Source organism: Saimiri boliviensis, chromosome 11 (assembly GCF_048565385.1).
Source record: "Saimiri boliviensis isolate mSaiBol1 chromosome 11, mSaiBol1.pri, whole genome shotgun sequence".
Lineage (NCBI taxonomy): Eukaryota > Metazoa > Chordata > Mammalia > Primates > Cebidae > Saimiri > Saimiri boliviensis.
The window spans coordinates 27,313,237-27,337,159 of record NC_133459.1 but is presented as its reverse complement, the minus strand read 5'-3'; the positions used below and the strand labels follow the sequence as shown (position 1 = coordinate 27,337,159).

Here is a 23,923-nt window from a genome sequence, read left to right as displayed (position 1 = left end):
CCTATACTATATAAAAATGATCAAAACTTACACGAACTTGTAAGGGAAACCATACCCATGTCACCACTTCAAAGTACTTGATGGTTTAATTAATGATAATTTATTCCTGAGTTAACACCCTTACCTATACTTGCAAAATGTTTTTTTATTTTTTTATTTTTTTTTTGAGACGGAGTTTTGCTCTTGTTACCCAGGCTGGAGTGCAATGGCACGGTCTTGGCTCACCACAACCTCCACCTCCTGGGTTCAGGCAATTCTCCTACCTCAGCCTCCCAAGTAGCTGGGATTACAGGCACACGCCACCATGCCCAGCTAATTTTTTGTATTTTTAGTAGAGATGGGGTTTCACCACGTTGACCAGGATGGTCTCGATCTCTTGACCTCATGATCCACCCGCCTTGGCCTCCCAAAGTGCTGGGATTACAGGCGTGAGCCACCGCGCCCGGCCGGCAAAATGTGTTTTATTTCATTTGCGGCTCTAGCATTTGACTTATTACAATAGGACTTCAAAATACCCAATCAGAAAACCATTATGTTATAATTAGAGCAGGTAGGAACATAGGACATACTACCTTTTTATTTATTTTTTTTTTTTTTTTTTTTTTTTGAGGCGGAGTTTCGCTCTTGTTACCCAGGCTGGAGTGCAATGGCGCGATCTCGGCTCACTGCAACCTCCGCCTCCTGGGTTCAGGCAATTCTCCTGCCTCAGCCTCCTGAGTAGCTGGGATTACAGGCACGAGCCACCATGCCCAGCTAATTTTTTTTGTGTTTTTAGTAGAGACGGGGTTTCACCATGTTGACCAGGATGGTCTTGATCTCTCGACCTCGTGATCCACCCGCCTCGGCCTCCCAAAGTGCTGCGATTACAGGCTTGAGCCACCGCGCCCAGCTGCTTTTTATTTATTTTTATTTTATTATTACTATTTTTTTGAGACGGAGTTTCTTTTTTTTATTTTTTATTTATTTATTTTTTTTTTGAGGCGGAGTTTCGCTCTTGCTGCCCAGGCTGGAGTGCAATGGCGCCATCTCGGCTCACCGCAACCTCCGCCTCCTGGGTTTAGGCAATTCTCCTGCCTCAGCCTCCTGAGTAGGTACAGGAGCTGGGATTACAGGCACACACCACCATGCCCAGCTAATTTTTAGTATTTTTAGTAGAGACGGGGTTTCACCATGTTGACCAGGATGGTCTCGATCTCTTGACCTCGTGATCCACCCGCCTCGGCCTCCCAAAGTGCTGGGATTACAGGCTTGAGCCACCGCGCCCGGCCGAGACGGAGTTTCTATCGTGCAGGCTGGAGTGCAGTGGCTCGATCTCAGCTCACTGCAACCTCTGCCTCCTGGATTCAAGTGATTCTCCTGCCTCAACCTCCTGAGTAGCTGAGATTACAGGCATGCACCACCATGCCTGGCTAATTTTTGTATTTTTAGTAGAGATGAGGTTTCACCATGTTGGTCAGGCTGGTCTCGAACTTGTGACCTTGTGATCCACCCACCTTGGCCTCCCAAAGTGCTGGGATTACAAGCGTGAGCCACTGTGCCTGGCCAATGTACTACTTTTTTTTTTTGAGACAGAGTCTCGCTCTGTTGCCAGGCGCCAGGCTGGAGTGCAGTGGCGCAATCTCGGCTCACTGCAACCTCCACCTCCCGGGTTCAAGCAATTCTCCTGCCTCAGCCTTCTGGGTAACTGGGACTACAGGTGCATGCCACCATGCCCAGCTAATTTTTTTGTATTTTTAGTAGAGATGGAGTTTCACCATGTTGATCAAGCTGGTCTCAAACTTGTGACCTCGTGATCCACCCGCCTCAGCCTCCCAAAGTGCTGGGATTACAACCGTGAGCCACTGTGCCCAGCCAACAAATTACCTTTTTTAAAAAAATAATAGAAATGGAGGCTGGCGTGGTGGCTCACGCCTGTAATCCCAGCACTTGGGGAGGATAAGGCAGGCAGATCACTTGAGATCAGTAGCTCAAGAACACCCTGGCCAACGTTGTGAAACGCTGTCTGTGCTAAAAATACAAAAATCAGCTGGGTACAGTGGCGGGCACCTTTAATTCCAGCTGCTCAGAAGGCTCTGGCAGGAGAACCGCTTGAACCCAGGAGGTGGAGGTTGCAGTGAGCTGAGATCACACCACTGCACTCCAGCCTGGGCAACAGATCAAGACTCTGTGTTAAAAAATAAAAGATTAGGCCGGGCGCGGTGGCTCAAGCCTGTAATCCCAGCACTTTGGGAGGCCGAGGTGGGTGGATCACGAGGTCAAGAGATCGAGACCATCCTGGTCAACATGGTGAAACCCCGTCTCTACTAAAAATACAAAAAATTAGCTGGGCATGGTGGTGCGTGCCTGTAATCCCAGCTACTCAGGAGGCTGAGGCAGGAGAATTGCCTGAACCCAGGAGGCGGAGGTTGCGGTGAGCCGAGATCGTGCCATTGCACTCCAGCCTGGGTAACAAGAGCGAAACTCCGTCTCAAAAAAAAATAAAATAAAATAAAATAAAATAAAAGATTAGGCCAGGTGCGGTGGCTCACTCCTGTAATCCCAGCACTTTTGGGGGGCCAAGATGGGCAGATCACAAGGTCAGGAGATTGAGACCATCCTGCCTAACATGGTGAAACCCTGTCTCTACTAAAAATATAAAAAATTAGCCAGACGTGGTAGCAGGTGCCTGTAGTTGCAACTACTCCAGAGGCTGAGGCAGGAGACTCACTTGAACCTGGGAGGCGGAGGTTGCAGTGTGCCGAGACTACACCACTACACTCCAGAGTGAGACTCCATCTCAAAAAATAAAAATAAATAATAATTAAAAATAAAACATGAAAATAAAATACAAAAATTAGCTGCATGTGGTAGACACCTGTCTTCCCAGCTTCTTGGAGGCTGAGGCAGGAGAATCCCTTGAATCCAGGAGGTGGAGGTTGCAGTGACCCAAGATCAAGCCACTGCACTACAGCCTAAGTGACAAGAGAGACTTCATCTCCAAAAAAATAAAACTAAAAATTATAAATAAATATTAGGCAAAAAAAAAAAGGAAAGAAAAAAAAGATAAATAAATAAATAATAAAAACTGATAGGAATGGAGTCTCACTACATTGCCCAGGCTGGTCTTGAACTCCTGTTGTCAAGTGATCCTTCTGCTTCTGCCTTCTGAAGTGCTGGGGCTGGGATTATAGGCATCAATCATGACACCTGGCCAAGACATACTACTTTTTTTTTTTTTTTTTTTTTTCCGCTCTTGTTGCCTAAGCTAGAGTGCAATGGCAAGATCTCAGCTCACCGCAACCTCCATCTCCCAAGTTCAAGTGATTCTCCTACCTCAGCCTCTCAAGTAGCTGGGATTACAGGTTCCTGCCACCACACCCGGCTAAACATATTACTTTTGATTGGAGTTCTTTATGGAAAGCCCCAAAATATTTTGTAGGCACTATATCAGCAATGTTTGCAGGCTGTAATGTGAAACAGGTGTGTTGGAGGCAGACAGACTTTGAAATATCTATGTATAGACTTGTACATAGATCTCATCGCTACAAAAAAATCTCTATGTCAGACAGAGAGGGTAAAGAGGGCAAAAAAAAAAAAAAGAAAGAAAATCTTACACTGATTTTTTTTTTCTTCTTCTTACACTGATTTTTTTTTTTGGAGACGGAGTTTCGCTCTTGTTACCCAGGCTGGAGTGCAGTGGTGCGATCTCAGCTCACCGCAACCTCGACCTCCTGGGTTCAGGCAATTCTCCTGCCTCAGCCTCCTGAGTAGCTGGGGTAACAGGAACGCACCACCATGCCCAGCTAATTTTTTTTTTTTTTTTTTTTTTTTGAGACAGAGTGTCGCTCTTGTTACCCAGGCTGGAGTGCAATGGCACGATCTCGGCTCACCGCAACCTCCGCCTCCTGGGTTCAGGCAATTCTCCTGCCTCAGCCTCCTGAGTAGCTGGGATTACAGGCACGCGCCACCATGCCCAGCTAATTTTTTGTATTTTTAGTAGAGACGAGGTTTCACCATGTTGACCAGGTTGGTCTCGATCTCTCGACCTTGTGATCCACCCGCCTCGGCCTCCTAAAGTGCTGGGATTACAGGCTTGAGCCACCGCACCCGGCCGCTAATTTTTTTTTTTTTTTTGAGACAGAGTTTCGCTCTTGTTACCCGGGCTGGAGTGCAATGGCACGATCTCGGCTCACCGCAACCTCCGCCTCCTGGGCTCAGGCAATTCTCCTGCCTCAGCCTCCTAAGTAGCTGGGATTACAGGCACGTGCCACCATGCCCAGCTAATTTTTGTATTTTTAGGAGAGACGGGGTTTCACCATGTTGACCTAGATGCTCTTGATCTCTTAACCTCGTGATCCACCCGCCTCGGCCTCCCAAAGTGCTGGGATTACAGGCTTGAGCCACCGCGCCCAGCAATTTTTTAATTTTTTAAATTCTTTTTTCATGGTGACGAGATCGGGGACAGAGGGAAGAATTTATTTTATTTTTTTATTTTACTGTAATAGTCTGTTTTCAGAATATTTTTTAAAATATATATATATAGTGACGAGATCTCACTATGTTGCCCAGACTGGTCTGAAACTCCTAGGCTCATGTGATCCTCCCACTCAGCCTGCCAAACTGTTAGAATTATATGTATGGGCCGGGCATAGTGGCTCACGCCTGTAATCCAAGGACTTTGGAGGCCAAGGCGGGCGGATCACCTGATGTCAGGAGTTCAAGACCAGCCTGACCAACATGCTGAAACCCCGTCTTTAAAAAAAAAAAAAAAAAAGAAGTATATGTATGAGCCACTGAGCCCACCATGTACTTCATTATTAACTTCAATTTTTCAGATGAGAAAATTGAGGCATAAAGAGTATATGTAACCTGCTCAATACAGCTAAAAAGTTGCACAGTTGATACTTAAACCCCGATACTGCCACCATAGTTCATATTCTTGACCACTACTGTATGCTATACTACCTTTTATTGTTGTTGTTAGAGACAAGATATTTCTGTGTTACACAAGCTGGTCTCGAACTCCTGGCCTCAAACAATCCTCCCATGTTGGCTTCCCAAAGTTCTGGGATTACAGATGTGGGCCCCCACATGTAGCCTATACTGCCTTTTTTTTTTTTTTTTTTTTTTTTTGAGATGGAGTTTCGCTCTTGTTACCCAGGCTGGAGTGCAATGGCGCGATCTCGGCTCACCGCAACCTCCGCCTCCTGGGTTCAGGCAATTCTCCTGCCTCAGCCTCCTGAGTAGCTGGGATTACAGGCACGTGCCACCATGCCCAGCTATTTTTTTTGTATTTTTAGTAGAGAGGGGGTTTCACCATGTTGACCAAGATGGTCTCGATCTCTTGACCTTGTGATCCACCCGCCTCGGCCTCCCAAAGTGCTGGGATTACAGGCTTGAGCCACCGCGCCCGGCCTATACTGCCTTTTTGATAAGTCAAAACCACCTGGAGCCTCAACTAACCAATACTATCATTAATTTCAAACTGGAAAAAATCTCATTTCTGTTGTTCTTTTATTTATTTAGGCTGGGAAATATGAGGTCATTTATTTTTTATTTTATTTTATTTTATTTTATTTATTTATTTTTTTTTTTTGAGATGGAGTTTTTGCTCTTGTTACCCAGGCTGGAGTGCAATGGCGCGATCTCGGCTCACCGCAACCTCCGCCTCCTGGGTTCAGGCAATTCTCCTGCCTCAGCCTCCTGAATAGCTGGGATTACAGGCACGCGCCACCATGCCCAGCTAATTTTTTTGTATTTTTAGTAGAGACAGGGTTTCACCATGTTGACCAGGATGGTCTCGATCTCTTTTTTTTTTTTTTTTTTTTGAGACAGAGTTTCGCTCTTGTTACCCAGGTTGGAGTGCAATGGCGCGATCTCGGCTCACCGCAACCTCCGCCTCCTGGGTTCAGGCAATTCTCCTGCCTCAGCCTCCTGAGTAGCTGGGATTACAGGTACGCGCCACCATGCCCAGCTATTTTTTTGTATTTTTAGTAGAGACGGGGTTTCACTATGTTGACCAGGATGGTCTCGATCCCTTGACCTCATGATCCACCCGCCTCGGCCTCCCAAAGTGCTGGGATTACAGGCGTGAGCCACTGCGCCTGGCAGTCTCGATCTCTTGACCTCGTGATCCACCCGCCTCAGCCTCCCAAAGTGCTGGGATTACAGGCTTGAGCCACCGAACCCGGCCTATTTTATTTTTTTTAAAGGTGGAGTTTCACTATGATGGCCACGCTGGTCTTGAACTCCTGACCTCAGATGATCCACCCACCTCTGCCTCCCAGAGTGCTAGGATTACAGGTGTGAGCCACTACTCCCGGCCCATACATATAATTTTCGTTTAGATACATTTAGAAGCCAGAGAGGAAAGAAAACAGCCAGGTAGAAAAACCAGTCATTGGCCAGGCACCATGTCTCACGCCAGTAATTCCAGCACTTTGGGAGGCCGAGGTGGGTGGATCATGAAGTCAGGAGTTCGAGACCAGCCTGGCCAAGATGGTGAAACGCTGTCTCTACTAAAAATACAAAAATTAGCAGGGTGTAGGCCGGGTGCGGTGGCTCACGCCTATAATCCCAGCACTTTGGGAGGCCAAGACAGGTGGATCACGAGGTCAGGAGATTGAGACCATCCTGGTCAACATGATGAAACCCCATCTCTACTAAAAATACAAAAATTAGCTGGGCATGGTGGCGCACGCCTGTAGTCCCAGCTACTTGGGAGGCTGAGGCAGGAGAATTGCTTGAACCCAGGAGACGGAGGTTGTAGTGAGCCGAGATCGTGCCATTGCACTCCGGCCTGGGTAACAAGAGCGAAACTCCGTCTCAAAAAAAAAAAAAAAAATTAACAGGGTGTGGTGGTGGGCGCCTATAATCCCAGCTACTTGGGAGGCTGAGGCAGAGAATTGCTTGAATCCGGGAGGCAGAGATTACAGTGAGCCGACATCACGCCGCTGCACTCCAGCCTTGGTGACAGAGTGAGACTGTCTGAAAAAAAAAACCAAAAACAAAATAGTTATTAAGTGAAGTCATACACCACAGTAATAGGGCTTTTATGCCAAGACCAGTCCTCTTGATTCCAGTATTTTGCTTAAATAATAAATTACTAAATATTTCAGAGGTTAAAAAGTTTTGAAGTTTGAAGGCCATCTAGTCTTCTGTTCCCCTATTCCCTTCACTTTTTTTTGAGGCAGAGTTTCACTATTGTTGCCCAGGCTGGAGTGCAATGGTGCAATCTCTGCTCACTGCAACCCGTTCCTCCTGGGTTCAAACGATTCTGCCTTAGCCTCTCGAGTAGCTGGGATTAGAGGCATGTGCTACCATGCTCAGCTAATGTGGAATTTTCAGTAAAGACGGGGTTTCTCTGAGTTGGTTAGGCTGGTCTCAAACTTCTGACCTTGGGTGATCCTCGTGCCTCGGCCTCCCAAAGTGCTGGAATTACAGGCGTGAGCCACCACTCCTGGTCTTTAAAAAAAATTTTTTTTTTCTTGAGACAGTCTCACTCTGTCATCTAGGCTGGAATGCAATAACGAGGTCATGGCTGACTATAGTCTCTGCCTCCTGTGTTCAAGCCATTCTCCTGCCTCAACCTTCCGGGTAGCTGGGATTACAGGAACCCACCACCACACCTGGCTAATTTTTTTTTTTTTTTTTTAGACGGAGTTTCGCTCTTGTTGCCCAGGCTGGAGTGCAATGGCGCGATCTTGGCTCACCGCAACCTCTGCCTCCTGGGATTAAGGCAATTCTCCTGCCTCAGCCTCCTGAGTAGCTGGGATTACAGGCACATGCCACCATGCCCATCTAATTTATATATATATATATATATATATATATATATATATATATTTTTTTTTTTTTTTTTTTTTTTTTTTTTTTTTGAGACAGAGTTTCGCTCTTGTTACCCAGGCTGGAGTGCAATGGCGCGATCTCGGCTCACCGCAACCTCCGCCTCCTGGGTTCAGGCAATTCTCCTGCCTTAGCCTCCTGAGTAGCTGGGATTACAGGCACGCACCACCATGCCCAGCTAATTTTTTGTATTTTTAGTAGAGACGGGGTTTCACCATGTTGACCAGGTTGGTCTCGGATCTCTCGACCTTGTGATCCACCCGCCTCGGCCTCCCAAAATGCTGGGATTACAGGCTTGAGCCACCGCGCCCGGCCAATTTTTTATATTTTTAGTAGAGACGGGGTTTCACCATGTTGACCAGGATGGTCTCAATCTCTTGACCTCGTGATCCACCCGCCTTAGCCTCCCAAAGTGCTGGGATTACAGGCTTGAGCCACCGCGCCCGGCCCAATTTTTGTATTTTTAGTAGAGACAGGGTTTCACCATGTTGGTCAGGCTGATCTCGAACTCCTTACGTCAAGTGATCTGCCTGACTTGGCCTCCCAAAGTGCTGGGGTTACAGGCATGAGGCATCATGCCTGGCCCTGTTTTACTTTTTAAAATTTATTTTTGGTCAGGCACAGTGGCTCATTCCTGTAATCCCAGCACTTTGGGAGGCCGAGGTAGGCGACTCACTTAAGGCCAGGAGTTCGAGACCACCCTGGCTAATAAGGCCAAACCCGGTCTCTATTAAAAAGTATAAAAATTAGCCTTGGTAGCATGTGCCTGTAATCCCAGCTACTCTGGAGGCTGAGGCAGGAGAATCACTTGAACCCAGGAGATGGAGGTTGCAGTGAACCAAGATTGGGCCCCAGCACTCTGGCCTGGGCAACAGAGTGAGATTCTGTCCCCACACCAAAAAAAATTAGGCTGGGATTGTTATCCCAGCACTTTTGGAGGCCGAGATGAGTAGATCACCTGAGGTCAGGAGTTTGCCACCAGCCTGACTAACATGGTGAAGCCCCGTCTCTCCTAAATGAGAAAAAAATAGCCAGGCTTCGTGGCACATGCCTGTAATCTGAGCTACTTGGGAGGCTGAGACAGGAGAATTGCTTATACCTGGGAGGCGGAGGTTGCAGTGAGCTGAGATTATGCCATTGCACTCCAGCCTGGACAACAAGAGCGAAACTCCATCAAAACAAAAATTTTTTTTAAATTTATATAAGGTAAAATTATTATGGGGGTATAGTCCTAACTCATAGAATGTGACAAATACCTAGTGTTATGTAAGTACCACAACATTCAAGATACGGAACAATTTCACTCCCCACCCTTGCAGATTTAATCATGCTGCTCCTTTGTAGTCAGACACTCCTCTGCCCCAGACTCCTTAGCAGCCACTGATCTGTTTTCTATCCCTATAACTTTTTTCCAGAGTGGCCTATAGATGGAATTATATAGCCATCTGAGCCTTGCCTTTTTCACTTAGCATGATACATTTGAGATTCATCTATGTTGTTGCATGTATCAGTAGTCTTCTGTTGTTATTGTTAAGACAGAGTCTTCCTCTGCTGCCCAGGCTGGAGAGCAATGGTTCGATCTCTGCACGCTGTATCCCCTGCCTCCCGGGTTGAAGCGGTTCTCCTGCCTCAGCCTCTCAAGTAGTTGAGATTACAGGCTCAAGCCACCATGCCCAGCTAGTTTTTGTATTTTTAGTAGGGACAGGGTTTCACCGTGTTGGCCAGGCTGGTCTCAAACTCCTGACCTCAGGTGATCCACCCACCTCAGCCTCCCGAAGTGCTGAGATTACAGATGTGAGCCACTGCAACCGGCCATTTCTTTCTATTTCTGAGTATTCCATTGAATGGTTATACCATAATTTGTTTATCTCTTCACCATTTGAAGGACACCTGGATTGTTTTCAGTTTTCAGTAGTTGTGAATGATGTTGCTATAAACATTTATATACAGATTTTTGTGTGAATGTAAGTTTTCATTTCTCTGGAGTAAGTACCTAGGAGTGGGATTGCTGAGTCATCTAACTATATGTTTAACTTTATGACCAAACTGTCTTCCAAAAAAACTATACCATTTTACATTCACACCAGCAATGCATGAGGATTTCAGTTCCTTTGCATCCTCTCCAGCATTGTTTTTGTTAAATTTTAGCTATTTTGTCTTGTTTTATTATTATTGTTTTTTAAGACATGGTTTCACCATGTCTGCCCAAGCTGGTCTTGAACTCCTTAACTCAGGCAATCCACCCACCTCGGCCTCCCAAAGTACTAGCTAGAGGCGTGAGCCACTGCACCCGGCCATTTAGCTATTTTATATAGGTGTATCATGTTTTTAAAAATTTGCATCTTCCTAATGACCAAAGATATTGAGCATCTTTTCATGTGCTCATTTGCCATTTGTTTATCTTCTTTGATGAAGAGTCTGCTCAGATCTTTTGCCCATTTAAATAAATAAATTAAGTAAGTCAGGGTCTCATTATGTTACCCAGGCTTGTCTCAATCTCCTGAGATCAAGCAATCCTCCTGCCTTGGCCTGCCAAAGTACTGGGATTACATGCATGAGCCATCATATCCAGTCTGCCTCTTTTCTTTTCTTTTTTTGAGAGACAGAGTCTTGCTCTGTTGCCCAGGCTGTAGAGCAGTGGTGTGATCTCAGCTCACCGCAACCTCTGCTTCCCACGTTCCAGTGATTCTCCTGCCTCAGCTTCTCAGCTTCTCAGCTTCTCAGCTTCTCAAGTAGCTGGGACTATAGGCATGTGCCAACAAACTCAGCTAATTTTTGTATTTTTTTAGTAGAGACCGGGTTTCACTATGTGTTGGCCAGGCTGGTCTCAAACTCCTGACCTCAGGTGACCCACCTTTCAAGGCCTTCCCAAGTGATGAGATTATAGACGTGAGCCACCATGCCAGGCTGAGTCTGCCCATTTTCTAAATTGGGTTCTTTTTTTTTTTTTTTTTTGAGACGGAGTTTTGCTCTTGTTACCCAGGCTGGAGTGCCATGGCGCGATCTCAGCTCACCGCAATCTCCGCCTCCTGGGTTCAGGCAATTCTCCTGCCTCAGCCTCCTGAGTAGCTGGGATTACAGGCATGTGCCACCATGCCCAGCTAATTTTTTTGTATTTTTAGTAGAGACGGGGTTTCACCATGTTGACCAGGATGGTCTTGATCTCTTAACCTCGTGATCCACCCGCCTCGGCCTCCCAAAGTGCTGGGATTACAGGCTTGAGCCACTGCGCCCGGCCCTAAATTGGGTTCTTATTCTCTTATTGTTCAATTTGGAAAAAAAATTTTTTGTTCCTCCCCCACCAGCCTTTTCAATGAAAATTCTTTATATGTGCTGGATACAAGTCATTTGTTGGCTATGTAATTTATAAATATTTTCTCCTAATCTATGACTTGTCTTCTTATTGTCTTTTGAAGAGCAGAAGTTTTACATTTTGACTAAGTTCACGCTATCAGTTTTTTTCTTTTGTGGATTGTGCTTTTGGTGTTGTATCTAAGTACTCTGACTAACCTGAGGTCTTGAAGATTTTTCCTGTTTTCTTTAAAATGTTGTATATTTTTACATTAGGTCTATGATCAGTTTTGAGCTTTTTGTGGTTGTTGTTTTTTGTTTTTGAGATGGAGTCTGGAACTGCCACCCAGGCTAGAGTGCAGTAGTGCGATCTCAGCTCACTGCAACCTCCGCCTCCCGGGTTCAAGTGATTCTCCTACCTCAGCCTCCTGAGTAGCTGGGATTACAGGTGTACGCCACCACGCTCGGCTAATATTTTTAGTTTTAGTAGAGACAAGGTTTCACCATGTTGGTCAGTCTGGTCTCGAACTCCTGACCTTGTGATCCCACGCCTCCCTTGGCCTCCCAAAGTGCTGAGATTACAAGCATGAGCCACTGCGCCCAGCCCTGAATTTATTTTCGTGTAAATGTGGGCATGGAGGCTTATGCCTATAATCCCAGCACTTTGGGAGGCTGAGGCTGGAGGATCACTTGAGCCCAAGAGTTTGAGAGCAGCCTGGGCAACATGGTGATACCTCTTCTCTACAAAACATATAAAACAACATGGGCATTGTGTTGTGAATCTGTAGTTCCAGTTACTGGGGAAGCTGAGGTGGGAGGATAGAGCAGTGGTGTGAGTCCAGCTGGTTGACGCTGTAGTGAGCGATAATTGCACCACTGCACTCCAGCCTAGGCCACAAAGCAAGACCCATCTCTAAAAAAATAAACAGATTAGAGTTGGGTGTGGTGTCTTTTGCACATAATCCCAGCTATTCGGGAAGCTGCGGGCCTGATAGAGGATTGATAGAGGCCGAGAGTTCAGGGCTGTCCTGGGCAACATAGCAAGACACCTGTCTCTAAAAAAAAATAGAAAAAAATTAGCCAGGTGGGGCTTGCACTTGTAGTCCCAGCTACTCAAGAGGCTGAAGCAAGAGGATTGCTTGAGCCCAGGATTTTGGGGGTACAGTGAGCTGTGATTTCACCACTGCGCTCCAGCCTAGACAACAGTGAAATCTCATCTCTGCAAACAAACAAAAAAGAATTCCAGCTGGGCTTGGTGGCACGTACCTGTAGTCCCAGCTATTTGGGAGGCTGAGGCTGGAGGATCTCTTGAGTCCAGGAGTTCTGGGCTGTATTGTGCTATGCCGATTGGCTGTCCTCACTAAGTTCGGCATCAATATGGTGACCTCCCAGGAGCAGGGGACCACCAGGTTGCCTAAGGAGGGGTGAACCGGCCCAGGTCGGAAACGGAGTAGGTCAAAACTCCCATGCTGATCAGTAGTGGGATGGTGCCTGTGAATAGCCACTGCACTCCAGCCTGGGCAACATAGCGAGACCCTGTCTCTTAAAAAAAAAAAAAAAAAAAAAAAAGAATTTTAAGGCCAGGCACAGTGGCTCATGCCTGTAATTCCAGCACTTTGGGAGGCCAAGGTGGGCAGATCACTTGAGGTCAGGAGTTGGAGACCAGCTTGGCCAACATGGGAAAACCCAGTCTCTGCTAATAATACAAAAATATTAGCTGGGTGTGATGGTGTGCACCTGTAATCCCAGCTACTTGGGAGGCTAAGGCAGGAAAATTGCTTGAACCCAGGAGGCCAAGGTTTCAGTGAGCCAAGATCACATCACTGCACTCCAGCCTGGGTGACAGAGTGAAACTGTCTCAGAAACAAACAAACCAAAAAGAAAAAGGTGAGTATGATCTATTCCTTCAGAGAACAAAATCCAAATAGTAGTTTATCTTAATTTTTTTTCCATAGGTAACATATGCGCATAATACAGGATTTGGGGTGTACAGTGAAAAATAAGATTCTCCCGTCTTGGTCTCATAGGCCACCGAGATACCACCATTGCTCCTCCTCCCTCTGTTATCAGTTTCTTGTATCTTTCCAGGAATAATTTTTGAATTTATAACTGTGTGTCTGTGTATGTGTATGTGTGTGTGTTTGTTTGTTTATTTGTGAGATGGAGTCTTGCTTTGTCGCCCAGACTAGAGTGCACTGGTGCAATCTCAGCTCACTGCAACCTCCACCTCTTGGGTTCAAGCAATTCTCCTGCCTCAGCCCCCTGAGTAGCTGGGATTACAGGCGCCTGCCACCATGCCCAGCTAATTTTTGTATTTTTAGTAGAGTTGGTGTTTCACCATCTTGATCAGGTTGGTCTTGAACTCCTGACTTTGTCATCCACCTGCCTTAGCCTCCCAAAGTGCTGGGATTACAGGCGTGAGCCACCACACCTGGCCGATATGTGTGTTTTAATAAATGACAGCAAATTATTCTCCCATTCTATACCTTGCATTCATTCATTGAACAATTTATCTTGGAGACCATCTCATGAGCCTCCTCATTTGTTAAAAAAAAAAAAAAGAAAACGTTTATTTAGATCATTCACATATGCAAATTACCAATTTAAAGTGTATGATTCTACAAACCACAGTGCTTCTGTTATTCATGTTAAAAAAAGTATGATTCAGTGGTTTTGTTTTAAAATACAATCAGGGTTGTATAGTCATCACAGTGTAATTTTAGATCAATTTTTTATCTCCTAAAAGAAACCAAATACCTATTAGCAGTCAGTCACTATTCCTCTCCTACATGCCCTGGCCATAGGCAACCAGTAATCTACTTTCTGTTTATGGGTTTACCTATTCTGGACATTTCATATACTTGGAATCATACAATATGTAGTCTTTCGTGACTAGCTTTTTTAGTTTTTTTTTTTTTTTTGAGACGGAGTCTTGCTCTGTTACCCAGGGTGGAGTACAGTGGTGAGATGTCAGCTCACTGCAACCTCCACCTCCCAGCTTCAAGAAATTCTTTTACCTCGGCCTCCTGAAGGATTACACACCCCCTGCCTGGCTAATTTTTGCATTTTTTTGGTAGAGATGGGTTTCACCGTAATGGCCAGGCTGATCTTGAACTCAAGTTTTCCTTTCTGTAGGATGAATATCTAGGAGTACGCTGTTTTTCCTGGGGAGCTAGAGGGGTGTTTGATTTACTGTTCTTGGTTTTAGTATAATTTACATACAATAAAATGCACAGATCTTAAATGTTCAGTAGGAGGAGTTCGACAGTTGTATAAACCCATGTCTTGCCACCCACTCAAATGTGTTACAGTTTTAAAATCCTACCATATCAAGGAATAGTTTAGGAAACTAAGGGTAATGTTAGTCTGGCAGTGGGTGTGTGGTTATCATCTGTTTTGTTTTTATAGGAAGAAATAGCTTGCTTAGCCAGAATTCAAAATTTGGAAGTATTGTTTGCTTTTCAGCAAGGTCAATGACAGCAGTAAATTTTTGTCTAGTTTCTTTTTTTTTTTTTTTTTTTTTTTTGAGACGGAGTTTCGCTCTTGTTACCCAGGCTGGAGTGCAATGGCACGATCTCGGCTCACCACAACCTCCGCCTCCTGGGCTCAGGCAATTCTCCTGCCTCAGCCTCCTAAGTAGCTGGGATTACAGGCATGCACCACCACGCCCAGCTAGTTTTTTGTATTTTTAGTAGAGACGGGGTTTCACCATGTTGACCAGGATGGTCTCGATCTCTTGACCTCGTGATCCACCCGCCTCGGCCTCCCAAAGTGCTGGGATTACAGGCTTGAGCCACCGCGCCCGGCCTTTTTTTTTTTTTTTTTTTTTTTTTTTTTTGAGACGGAGTTTCGCTCTTGTTACCCAGGCTGGAGTGCAATGGCGCGATCTCGGCTCACCGCAACCTCCGCCTCCTGGGTTCAGGCAATTCTCCTGCCTCAGCCTCCTGAGTAGCTGGGATTACAGGCACGCGCCACCATGCCCAGCTAATTTTTTGTATTTTTAGTAGAGACGGGGTTTCACCATGTTGACCAGGTTGGTCTCGATCTCTCGACCTTGTGATCCACCCGCCTCGGCCTCCCAAAGTGCTGGGATTACAGGCTTGAGCCACCGCGCCCGGCCTTTTTGTCTAGTTTCTTAGGGAGAAACTGATTTTTTCCCTTCCCCAGAAGTTCCATTTACTTCTTTCTTCTTTCTTTTTTCCTTTTTTTTTTTTTTTTGAGACGGAGTCTCACTGTCGCCAGGGCTGGAGTGCAATGGCCTTATCTCGGCTCAGTGCAACCTCTGCCTCCCAGGTTCATGTCTCAGCCTCCTGACTAGCTGGGATTACAGGCACATGCCACCATGCCTGGCTAATCTACCTGTTTTTAGTAGAGACGGGGTTTCACGATGTTGGCCAGGCTGGTCTCAAACTCCTGACCTCAAGTGATCTACCTGCCTCACCCTCCCAAAATGCTGTGATTGCAGGCATGAGCCACCGTGCCCAGCCTCCACTTATTTCATTAAAGTGACATTGGAGCTATTCCTTAAGGTTATTTCCTAATTTCATTCAACCTCACTGGAAACAAGAAAACAAAAAAAATCCTAGTTTGGTAATGTGAATATTCATATTTGGTACTATGTAGATAGGCTGTATTTTTTTGTCTCCAAATCCTAAGGTCTCGGCCCACTGCACCCTCTGCCTCCTGGGTTCAAGGGATTCTCTTGCCTCAGCCTCCAGTAGCTGGATTACAGGTGCCTGCCACCATGCCCAGCTAATCTTTTATAATTTTAGTAGAGAGAGGTTTCACCATGTTGGCCAGGCTGGTCTCCAACGCCTGGTCTCAAGTGATCTGCCCACTTTGACCTCCCAAAGTGCTGGGATTACAGGCATGAGCCACCACACCCAGCCCTAAAAAAAATTTTTAAAGAGGCGGGCGTGGTGGCTCATGCCTGTAATCCCAGCACTTTGGGAGGCCAAGGCAGGTGGATCACAAGGTCAAGAGTTCTAGACTAGCCTGGCCAACATTGTGAAACCCCGTCTCTACTAAAAATAGAAAAATTAGGTGAGCATGGTGGCATATGCCTGTAGTCCCAGCCACTCGAGAGGCTGAGGCAAGATAATTGCTTGAACCCAGGAGGCGGAGGTTGCAGTGAGCTGAGACTGCGCCATTGCACTTCAGCCTCAGTGATAAAGTCAGACTCCTCTCAAAAAAAAAATTTAAAGAGACAGGACTGAGTGTGGTGGTGGCCCAAGCCTGTAATTTCAGACTCAGGTAGGCTGAGGCAGAATTGCTTGAGGCCAGGTGTTTGAGACCAGCCTGGGTAGCATAGCAAGACCCCATCTCTACCAAAAAAAAAAAAAAAAAAAAAAAAAAAATTAGCTGGGTGCAGTGGTGTGCATCTGTAGTCCTAGCTACTTAAGAGGTTGAGATGGGAAAGTTGCTTGAGTCCACGAGTTCATGGCTACAGACAATCATGATTGCACCCCTGCACTCTAGCCTGGCTTGCAGAATGAGACCTTGTCTTAAAATTAAAAAGAGAGAGAGAGAGAGAGAGAGAAAGAAAGAGAAAGAGAGAAAGAGAAGGATTGAGACAGTGTCTCATAATGTTGCCAAGTCTAACCTCAAACTCCTGGGCTCAAGCAGTACTCCTAACTCAGCTCCCTGAGTAGCTGGGGTTACAGGTGCATAGCACTAGACCCAGCTATGTCTCCAGATGTTATAACAGAAATTCTCATTCAAAAATCTTTATTATAAAATGTCTCCACTTATTTTGTGTGATACTCAGTATTATTTGGGAAGTCCCTTGAAGGTTGTGGGAGTGTTTTGAGAGATGTAGTATGTTCAGTGTGAGGCTAGAGTGATGAGGATACAGTTTGATAATCTTTAATGGGGCTTTTCCATAGAACTTGTGCTGGGAAAATAGTTAGCTTTTATAATATTAGAACAGCTATTAGCATGTTAAGAAAGGTTTCTCTGCTGACTCTTCTATTGGTAATGTTTGTTGATAGGAGAGAAGGGGAGAAGGAGGCGACATATGGTTAAAACAACCAAGTGATCCTAATACTCTGCTGTCCCTTTCAGCTGGTTCTTGGCCAGCAAGTCAGCCTAGTTTATCTTTTTTTTTTTTTTTTTAAACCAGTACATACTTAGTTGCTTTTATTGAGAGTAAACCAGGAGAACATGACTTCTTATATTACTGTTACTATTATTTTTTTGAGAGTCTCGTTCTGTCGCTCAAGCCGGAGTGCAGTGGCCTGATCTCAGCTCACTGCAAACTCTACCTCCTGAGTTCAAGCAGTTCTCTTGCCTCAGCCTTCCAAGTAGCTGAGATTACAGACACTTGCCACCAGGCCTGACTATTGGCTAGTTTTTGTATTTTTAGTAGATACCAGGTGTCAACATGTTGTCCAGGCTGGTCTCAAAACTCCTAACCTCAAGTGATCTGCTTGCCTTGGCCTCCCACGGTGGTGGGATTACAGGCGTGAGGCACTGGGCCAGGCCAGATTTCTCATATTAGAAAGTCAGACAGTGTGTTGAGGAAGAACTCAGCACTAGGGAAAAGAGTAGAATAGATACAGATAGACATTTATGTTGCCAGCTTTTTTTTTTTTTTTTTTTTGCCAGCTTTTACCGAGTTGTGAAAGTCATTGACATAACTTCTGCAGGTTCATATTCCCACAATTTTGCCCAATAAAATATTCCATATGCTGTGAGCTTATCCCTGATAACAGACATTCATTTTATAAGAAGATGGTCTAGGCTGGGTGCAGTGGCTTACACCTGTAATTCTAGCACTTTGGGAGGCGGAGGTGGGTGGATTATGAAGTTAAGAGATTGAGACCATCCTGGCCAACATGGTGAAACCCCATCTCTACTAAAAATACAAAAATTAGCTGGGCTTGGTGGCATGTGCCTCTAGTCCCAGCTACTTGGGAGGCTGAGGCAGGAGAAATGCTTGATCCCAGGAGGTGGAGGTTGCAGTGAACTGAGAACGCGCCACTGCACTCCAGCCTGGTGACAGAGCGAGACTCCGTCTAAAAAAAAAACGAAGATGGTTTATATGTGCCATAATCATCATTAATTAATTTTCAAAGTTGCTTATAAAAGAGGTGGAGATGTTTGTCTTGGCTCCCACTGAGGAAAAGGAGATACATTTTTCCACATCCAGTTTGCTTGGTTCCTGGTTGGTAAAGATGTACCAGGCCGTGCAACTAAAATGATTCCATGGCAAGGATATCGCTTGATGCTAGTTGTTCATTTACAGGTAGCTTTTGAAAATGGCTGCCTCTCATTTCACCGGGCTCACAGCTGTTGCTGATGTAATTAAAGATCTAGACACTCAGATAGCTGTAAGTAAGTTTGAGGCTACTGTGGGCAAAACTTGGTGAATGTGCTTCTGATTGTCATGACACCCAAGCTGACGTCCACAGAGTAAACCTCATGGCTGTAAGATTCAGGAGTCTCAGCTGCTTCAGGCTAGGGTCCCTGCATGTACTTAGATTGCTAACACTCAGAGAAAAATTGCTCTTAATGAAAAGGAGTTTACTTTTAACAACAGCTTAAAGTTACGTTTTTGGGGCATACCCCTGACATTGACTTAAGCATGTTTGAAATGCCAAAATGAACTAGTCTGTATTGTTAAGCTTTGTGACTGATTTTTTTAAAGGATGCGATTGTGCCATGACTTATTTGAATTTAACATTATTTGATACTTTAAAAATAATGCATGTAGTACTTAACTATTTTTACAAAGTTCTCAAAAATGTCTTGCTTATTCTAGTTTATTTTATTTTGTTTCATTTTATTTTTAGACAATGTCTCACTCTGTCACTTAGGCTGGAGTGCAGTGGTGGTATGATCATACCTCATTGCAGCCTCAACTTCTTGGATTCAGGCAATCCTCCTCCCTTAGCCTCCCGAGTAGCTAGGACTACATGCTAAGTGGGTCCAGCTAAGTGGGATTTTTTTTTTTTTTTTTTTTTTTTTTTTTTTTTTTTTTTTTGAGATAGAATTTGACTCTTGTTGCCCAGGCTGGAGTACAATGGTGCAATCTCAGTTCAACGCACCCTCTGCCTTCCAGGTTCAAGCAGTTCTCCTGCCTCAGCCTCTCGAGTAGCTGGGATTACATATGCTAACATGCCTGGCTAATTTTGTATTTTTAGTAGAGACAGGGTTTCTTCATGTTGGCCAGGCTGGTCTCGAACTCCCAGCCTCAGATGATCTGCCTGCCTGGGCCTCTCAAAGTGCTGGGATTATAGGCGTGAGCCACCATGCCTGGCCCCTAAGTGGTTTTTTGTTTGGTTTGTTTGTTGAGACAGAGTCTCATTCTGTTGCCGAGGCTGGAGTACAGTGGCACGTTCTTGGCTCACTGCAAGCTCTGTCTCTTGTGTTCAAATGATTCTCCTGCCTCAGCCTTCCCAGTAGCTGGGAGGGATTACAGGAGTGTGCCACCATGCCCAGCCAATTTTTTTGTATTTTTGGTAGAGATAGGGTTTCACCATGTTGGTCAGGCTCATCTCGAACTCCTGACCTCAGGTAATCCATCCACTTTGGCCTCCGAAGGTGCTAGGATTATATGCGTGAGCCACCAAGCCCAGCCCCAGCTAAGTTTTTGCAGATAGGGCTTCTCTATATTGCCCAGGCTATTCTGTAACTCCTGGGCTCAAGTGATCCACTTCAGGCACCCAAAGTGCTGGGATTACAATGAGCCACTGCACCCAACCCTAGTTTATTTTTGTACATAAGTTTCCTTATTTCATTTACTTTCTTCCTTGTTTCAATTTTGTGGACAAATTTATTTAACATTTAGAGAAGAGATGGTTTCTAAACGTCAGGTGAAAGCAATAACCATTCTTGATTCCCTCAATTTTTAACATGTAGGTATTAAATGGTCACTATTTCATATATACTGAAGAACTCTCAAAGTCTAACAGACCTGATTTTACTTACTTTTTTTTTTTTTTTTTTTTTTGGGTAGAGATGAGGTCTCGCTATGTTGCCCAGGCTGGTCTTGAACTACTGGCCTCAAGTGATCTGCCCACCTGGCCCTCCCAAAGTGCTGGGATTACAGTTGTAAACCATTGCAGCAGGCCTCTTTTTACTCTCAAGGCTCATCCTTTATTACAGGTTCTTCTAGAACTAATTCTTGTGCTTTTCTTCTTCAGTTAATTGGCCTTGGTCCTCACAGCTCCAAAAAGAAACAGGATCTCGATAAGCTCTATGAGCTGAAGTCCAAAGCTCGGCAGATTATGAACCAGTTTGGCCCCTCAACCCTAATCAACCTCTCCAATTTCTCATCCATAAAACCGGAACCAGCCAGCACCCCTCCACAAGGCTCCATGGCCAATAGTACTACAGTGGTAAAGATACCAGGCACTCCTGGAACAGGAGGTCGTCTTAGCCCTGAAAACAATCAGGTATCATCCTCTTACTCTTTCTTCCCTGTAGCCACCTCTTACCTGTTATTTCAACCTGTAATACTTAAGAGATGTCTATCTTATATGCTGCCTTTTTCTTTCTTTTTTTTTTTTTTTTTTTTTTTTTGAGACGGAGTTTTCGCTCTTGTTACCCAGGCTGGAGTGCAATGGCGCAGTCTTGGCTCACCGCAACCTCCGCCTCCTGGGTTCAGGCAATTCTCCTGCCTCAGCCTCCTAAGTAGCTGGGATTACAGGCATGTGCCACCATGCCCAGCTAATTTTTTGTATTTTTAGTATAGACGGGGTTTCACTATGTTGACCAGGATGGTCTCAATCTCGACCTCGTGATCCACCCACCTTGGCCTCCCAAAGTGCTGGGATTACAGGTGTGAGCCACCGCGCCTGGCATGCTGCCTTTTTCTTTTAGCTGAAAAGGTCTTTTCCCTCTTGTGGATTTCTAACTTTCTTTTTGTTTGTTTGTTTGTTTGTTTGTTTGTTTTGAGACGGAGTTTCACTCTTGTTACCCAGGCTGGAGTGCAATGGCGCGATCTTGGCTCACTGCAACCTCTGCCTCCTGGGTTCAGGCAATTCTTCTGCCTCAGCCTCCTGAGTAGCTGGGATTACAGGCACGCGCCACCATGCCCAGATAATTTTTTTTTTTTTTTTTTTTTGAGACAGAGTTTTGCTCTCGTTACCCAGGCTGGAGTGCAATGGCGCAATCTCGGCTCACTGCAACCTCCACCTCCTGGGTTCAGGCAATTCTCCTGTCTCAGCCTCCTGAGTAGCTGGGATTACAGGCTTGAGCCACTGCACCCGGCCCTCAGATAATTTTTTGTATTTTTAGAAGAGATGGGGTTTCACCATGTTGACCAGGATGGTCTCGATCTCTTGACCTTGTGATCCACCCGCCTCGGCCTCCCAAAGTGCTGGGATTACAGACGTATTTGTTTGTTTTATTAAGGCTAGTCAAGTTTGTTTGTTTTAATGTAAGTAGAGAGTTTATTTGGGCCAATTTGAGAACCCCAACTCAGGAGGCAGAGATTCAATTTGCCCTGAATATATGCTCCTCTAACATTCTTGAGCAAATTATCATGTACAGTGTTTGTCAAGTTTTACTTTGTTGTATATTGTTGTGTATATGCATGTATACATCCATCCATCCATACACACTAACACAATACCTTGCCTGTGATAGGTTTTTTCTTTCATTTTGATAGGTGTTTTATATATATGTTAACTGTATAGTTGTTAAATAACGTAATTGATTCATTTTTCCTATGATGGAAATACTCTTGGTTCTAGCCATTCCATCTTCTAGTTCATCCAATTCCTGCCATTATTAATTTTCTGCAGTGATTCTAAAATCTGCTCCCTTCTTTCTACCCATAATTCTGATTTTGCCTCCAGAGCCACAAGAAATAAGTATAATCTCTTTGACTTGGGTTTCGTAGGCTGTGTAGAAAAAATGAATGAGTTGGCCCAGTATTTCAAGGGAATGAGTGAAGGAACTGGCAAAGGTTAATGAGGGATGGTTGGGCAGACAATCAGGAGATCAGCCTCTTTTGAATATGGAGTCTGTTGTAGAAGACAGAATTTAAAATTGTATAGGTAGCTGGGCATGGTGGCTCAAGCTTGTAATCCCAGCACTTTAGGGAGGCTGAGGCACGCGGATCACCTGAGGTCGGGAGTTCGAGAGGAGCCTAAGCAACATGGAGATCAAGACTATCCTGGCCAACATGGTGAAACCCCATCTCTACTAAAAATACAAAATTACCTAGGCATGGTGGCGCATGCCTGTATTCCCAGCTACTTGGGAAGCTGAGGCAGGAAAATCGCTTGAACCCGGGAGGTGGAGGTTGCCATGAGCTGAGATCCTGACATTGCACTTCAGCCTGGGCAGCAAGAGAGAAATTCTGCCTCAAAAAAAAAAAAAAATTGTATAGGTATGGTTATGGCAGAACATAATGACTCTGTACTAGTAAGTTTCCATTGGAACTTTTAGGTAATATACAATCTTTGCAGATACTTAATAATGAAGTAAAAGTATATAATAAAAATAGTGTGTCCTAGAGAGGAGTAACTTGGCAGTAAGGGGACAGGATGGGTAGAAAACGGAGTTAGACTGGGTGGATGACCAATTCTAAGACTTTTGCAATAAATCAAGACATGTGGCCGGGCACAGTGGCTCACGCCTGTAATCCCAGCACTTTGGGAGGCCGAGGCGGGTGGATCATGAGGTCAAGAGATCGAGACCATCCTGGTCAACATGGTGAAACCCCATCTCTACTAAAAATACAGAAAATTAGTGGGGCATGGTGGCGCGTGCCTGTAATCGCAGCTACTCAGGAGGCTGAGGCAGGAGAATTGCCTGAACCCAGGAGGCGGAAGTTGTGGTGGGCCGAGATTGCGCCATTGCACTCCACCCTGGGTACCAAGAGCGAAACTCCGTCTCAAAAAAGAAAAAAAAATCAAGACATGTAGTGAAGGCTTGAATTAGATGATTAGGATAGAATGAAGAAGAATGGCCGGGCGCGGTGGCTCAAGCCTGTAATCCCAGCACTTTGGGAGGCTGAGGCGGGTGGATCACAAGGTTAAGAGATCGAGACCATCCTGGTCAACATGGTGAAACCCCGTCTCTACTAAAAATACAAAAAATTAGCTGGGCATGGTGGCGCGTGCCTGTAATCCCAGCTACTCAGGAGGTTGAGGCAGGAGAATTGCCTGAACCCAGGAGGCGGAGGTTGCGGTGAGCCGAGATCGTGCCATTGCACTCCAGCCTGGGTAACAAGAGCGAAACTCCGTCTCAAAAAAAAAAAAAAAAAAGAATGAAGAAGAATGGATAGATATGAGACATCATTAACAAATACTGATTTATTTTTTAGAGAAAGGGTTTTGCTCTGTTGCCCAGGCTAGAGTGCAATGGTATAGTCATAGCTCACTATAGCCTCAAATTTCTGGGTTCAAGCAATCTTCCCACCTCAGCCTCCTGAATAGCTAGAACCATAGGCATGCACCATCATACTTGGTTAATTTTTTTTTTTTTTTTTTTTTTTTTGTAGAGACAAGGTCTTGCTGTGTTGCCCAGGCTGGCCTCAAGTGATCTTCCCTCCTCTGCCTCCCAAAATTCTGGGATTACAGATGTGAGCCACTACGCCCAGCTGAATATTCATTTTAGAAAATTATTTTCAGTCGGCCGGGCGCGGTGGCTCAAGCCTGTAATCCCAGCACTTTGGGAGGCCGAGGCGGGTGGATCACGAGGTCAAGAGATCGAGACCATCCTGGTCAATATGGTGAAAACCCCGTCTCTACTAAAAATACAAAAAATTAGCTGGGCATGGTGGCACATGCCTGTAATCCGAGCTACTCAGGAGGCTGAGGCAGGAGAATTGCCTGAACCCAGGAGGCGGAGG

The 23,923-nt window shown here is 45.2% G+C and overlaps 1 protein-coding gene across 6 annotated transcripts in view; it reads left to right on the top strand.

Moving 5' to 3' along the window:
* TAF12 (TATA-box binding protein associated factor 12) overlaps positions 1 to 23,923 on the top strand; it is a 52,212-nt gene that overhangs the window by 4,266 nt on the left and 24,023 nt on the right. For 2 of the 6 annotated variants that reach the window (XM_074380382.1, XM_074380381.1), the window contains exons 3-4: positions 18,366 to 18,446; positions 20,262 to 20,513. In XM_074380382.1, the coding sequence (XP_074236483.1) occupies positions 18,375 to 18,446; positions 20,262 to 20,513 (324 nt within the window). In that variant the 5' untranslated portion in view covers positions 18,366 to 18,374. Of the gene's footprint in view, positions 1 to 7,867; positions 13,003 to 18,361; positions 18,447 to 20,261; positions 20,514 to 23,923 lie in introns of those variants that run through there. The other 4 variants (XM_039474374.2, XM_074380384.1, XM_039474373.2 and 1 more) reach the window with 3 other exon arrangements.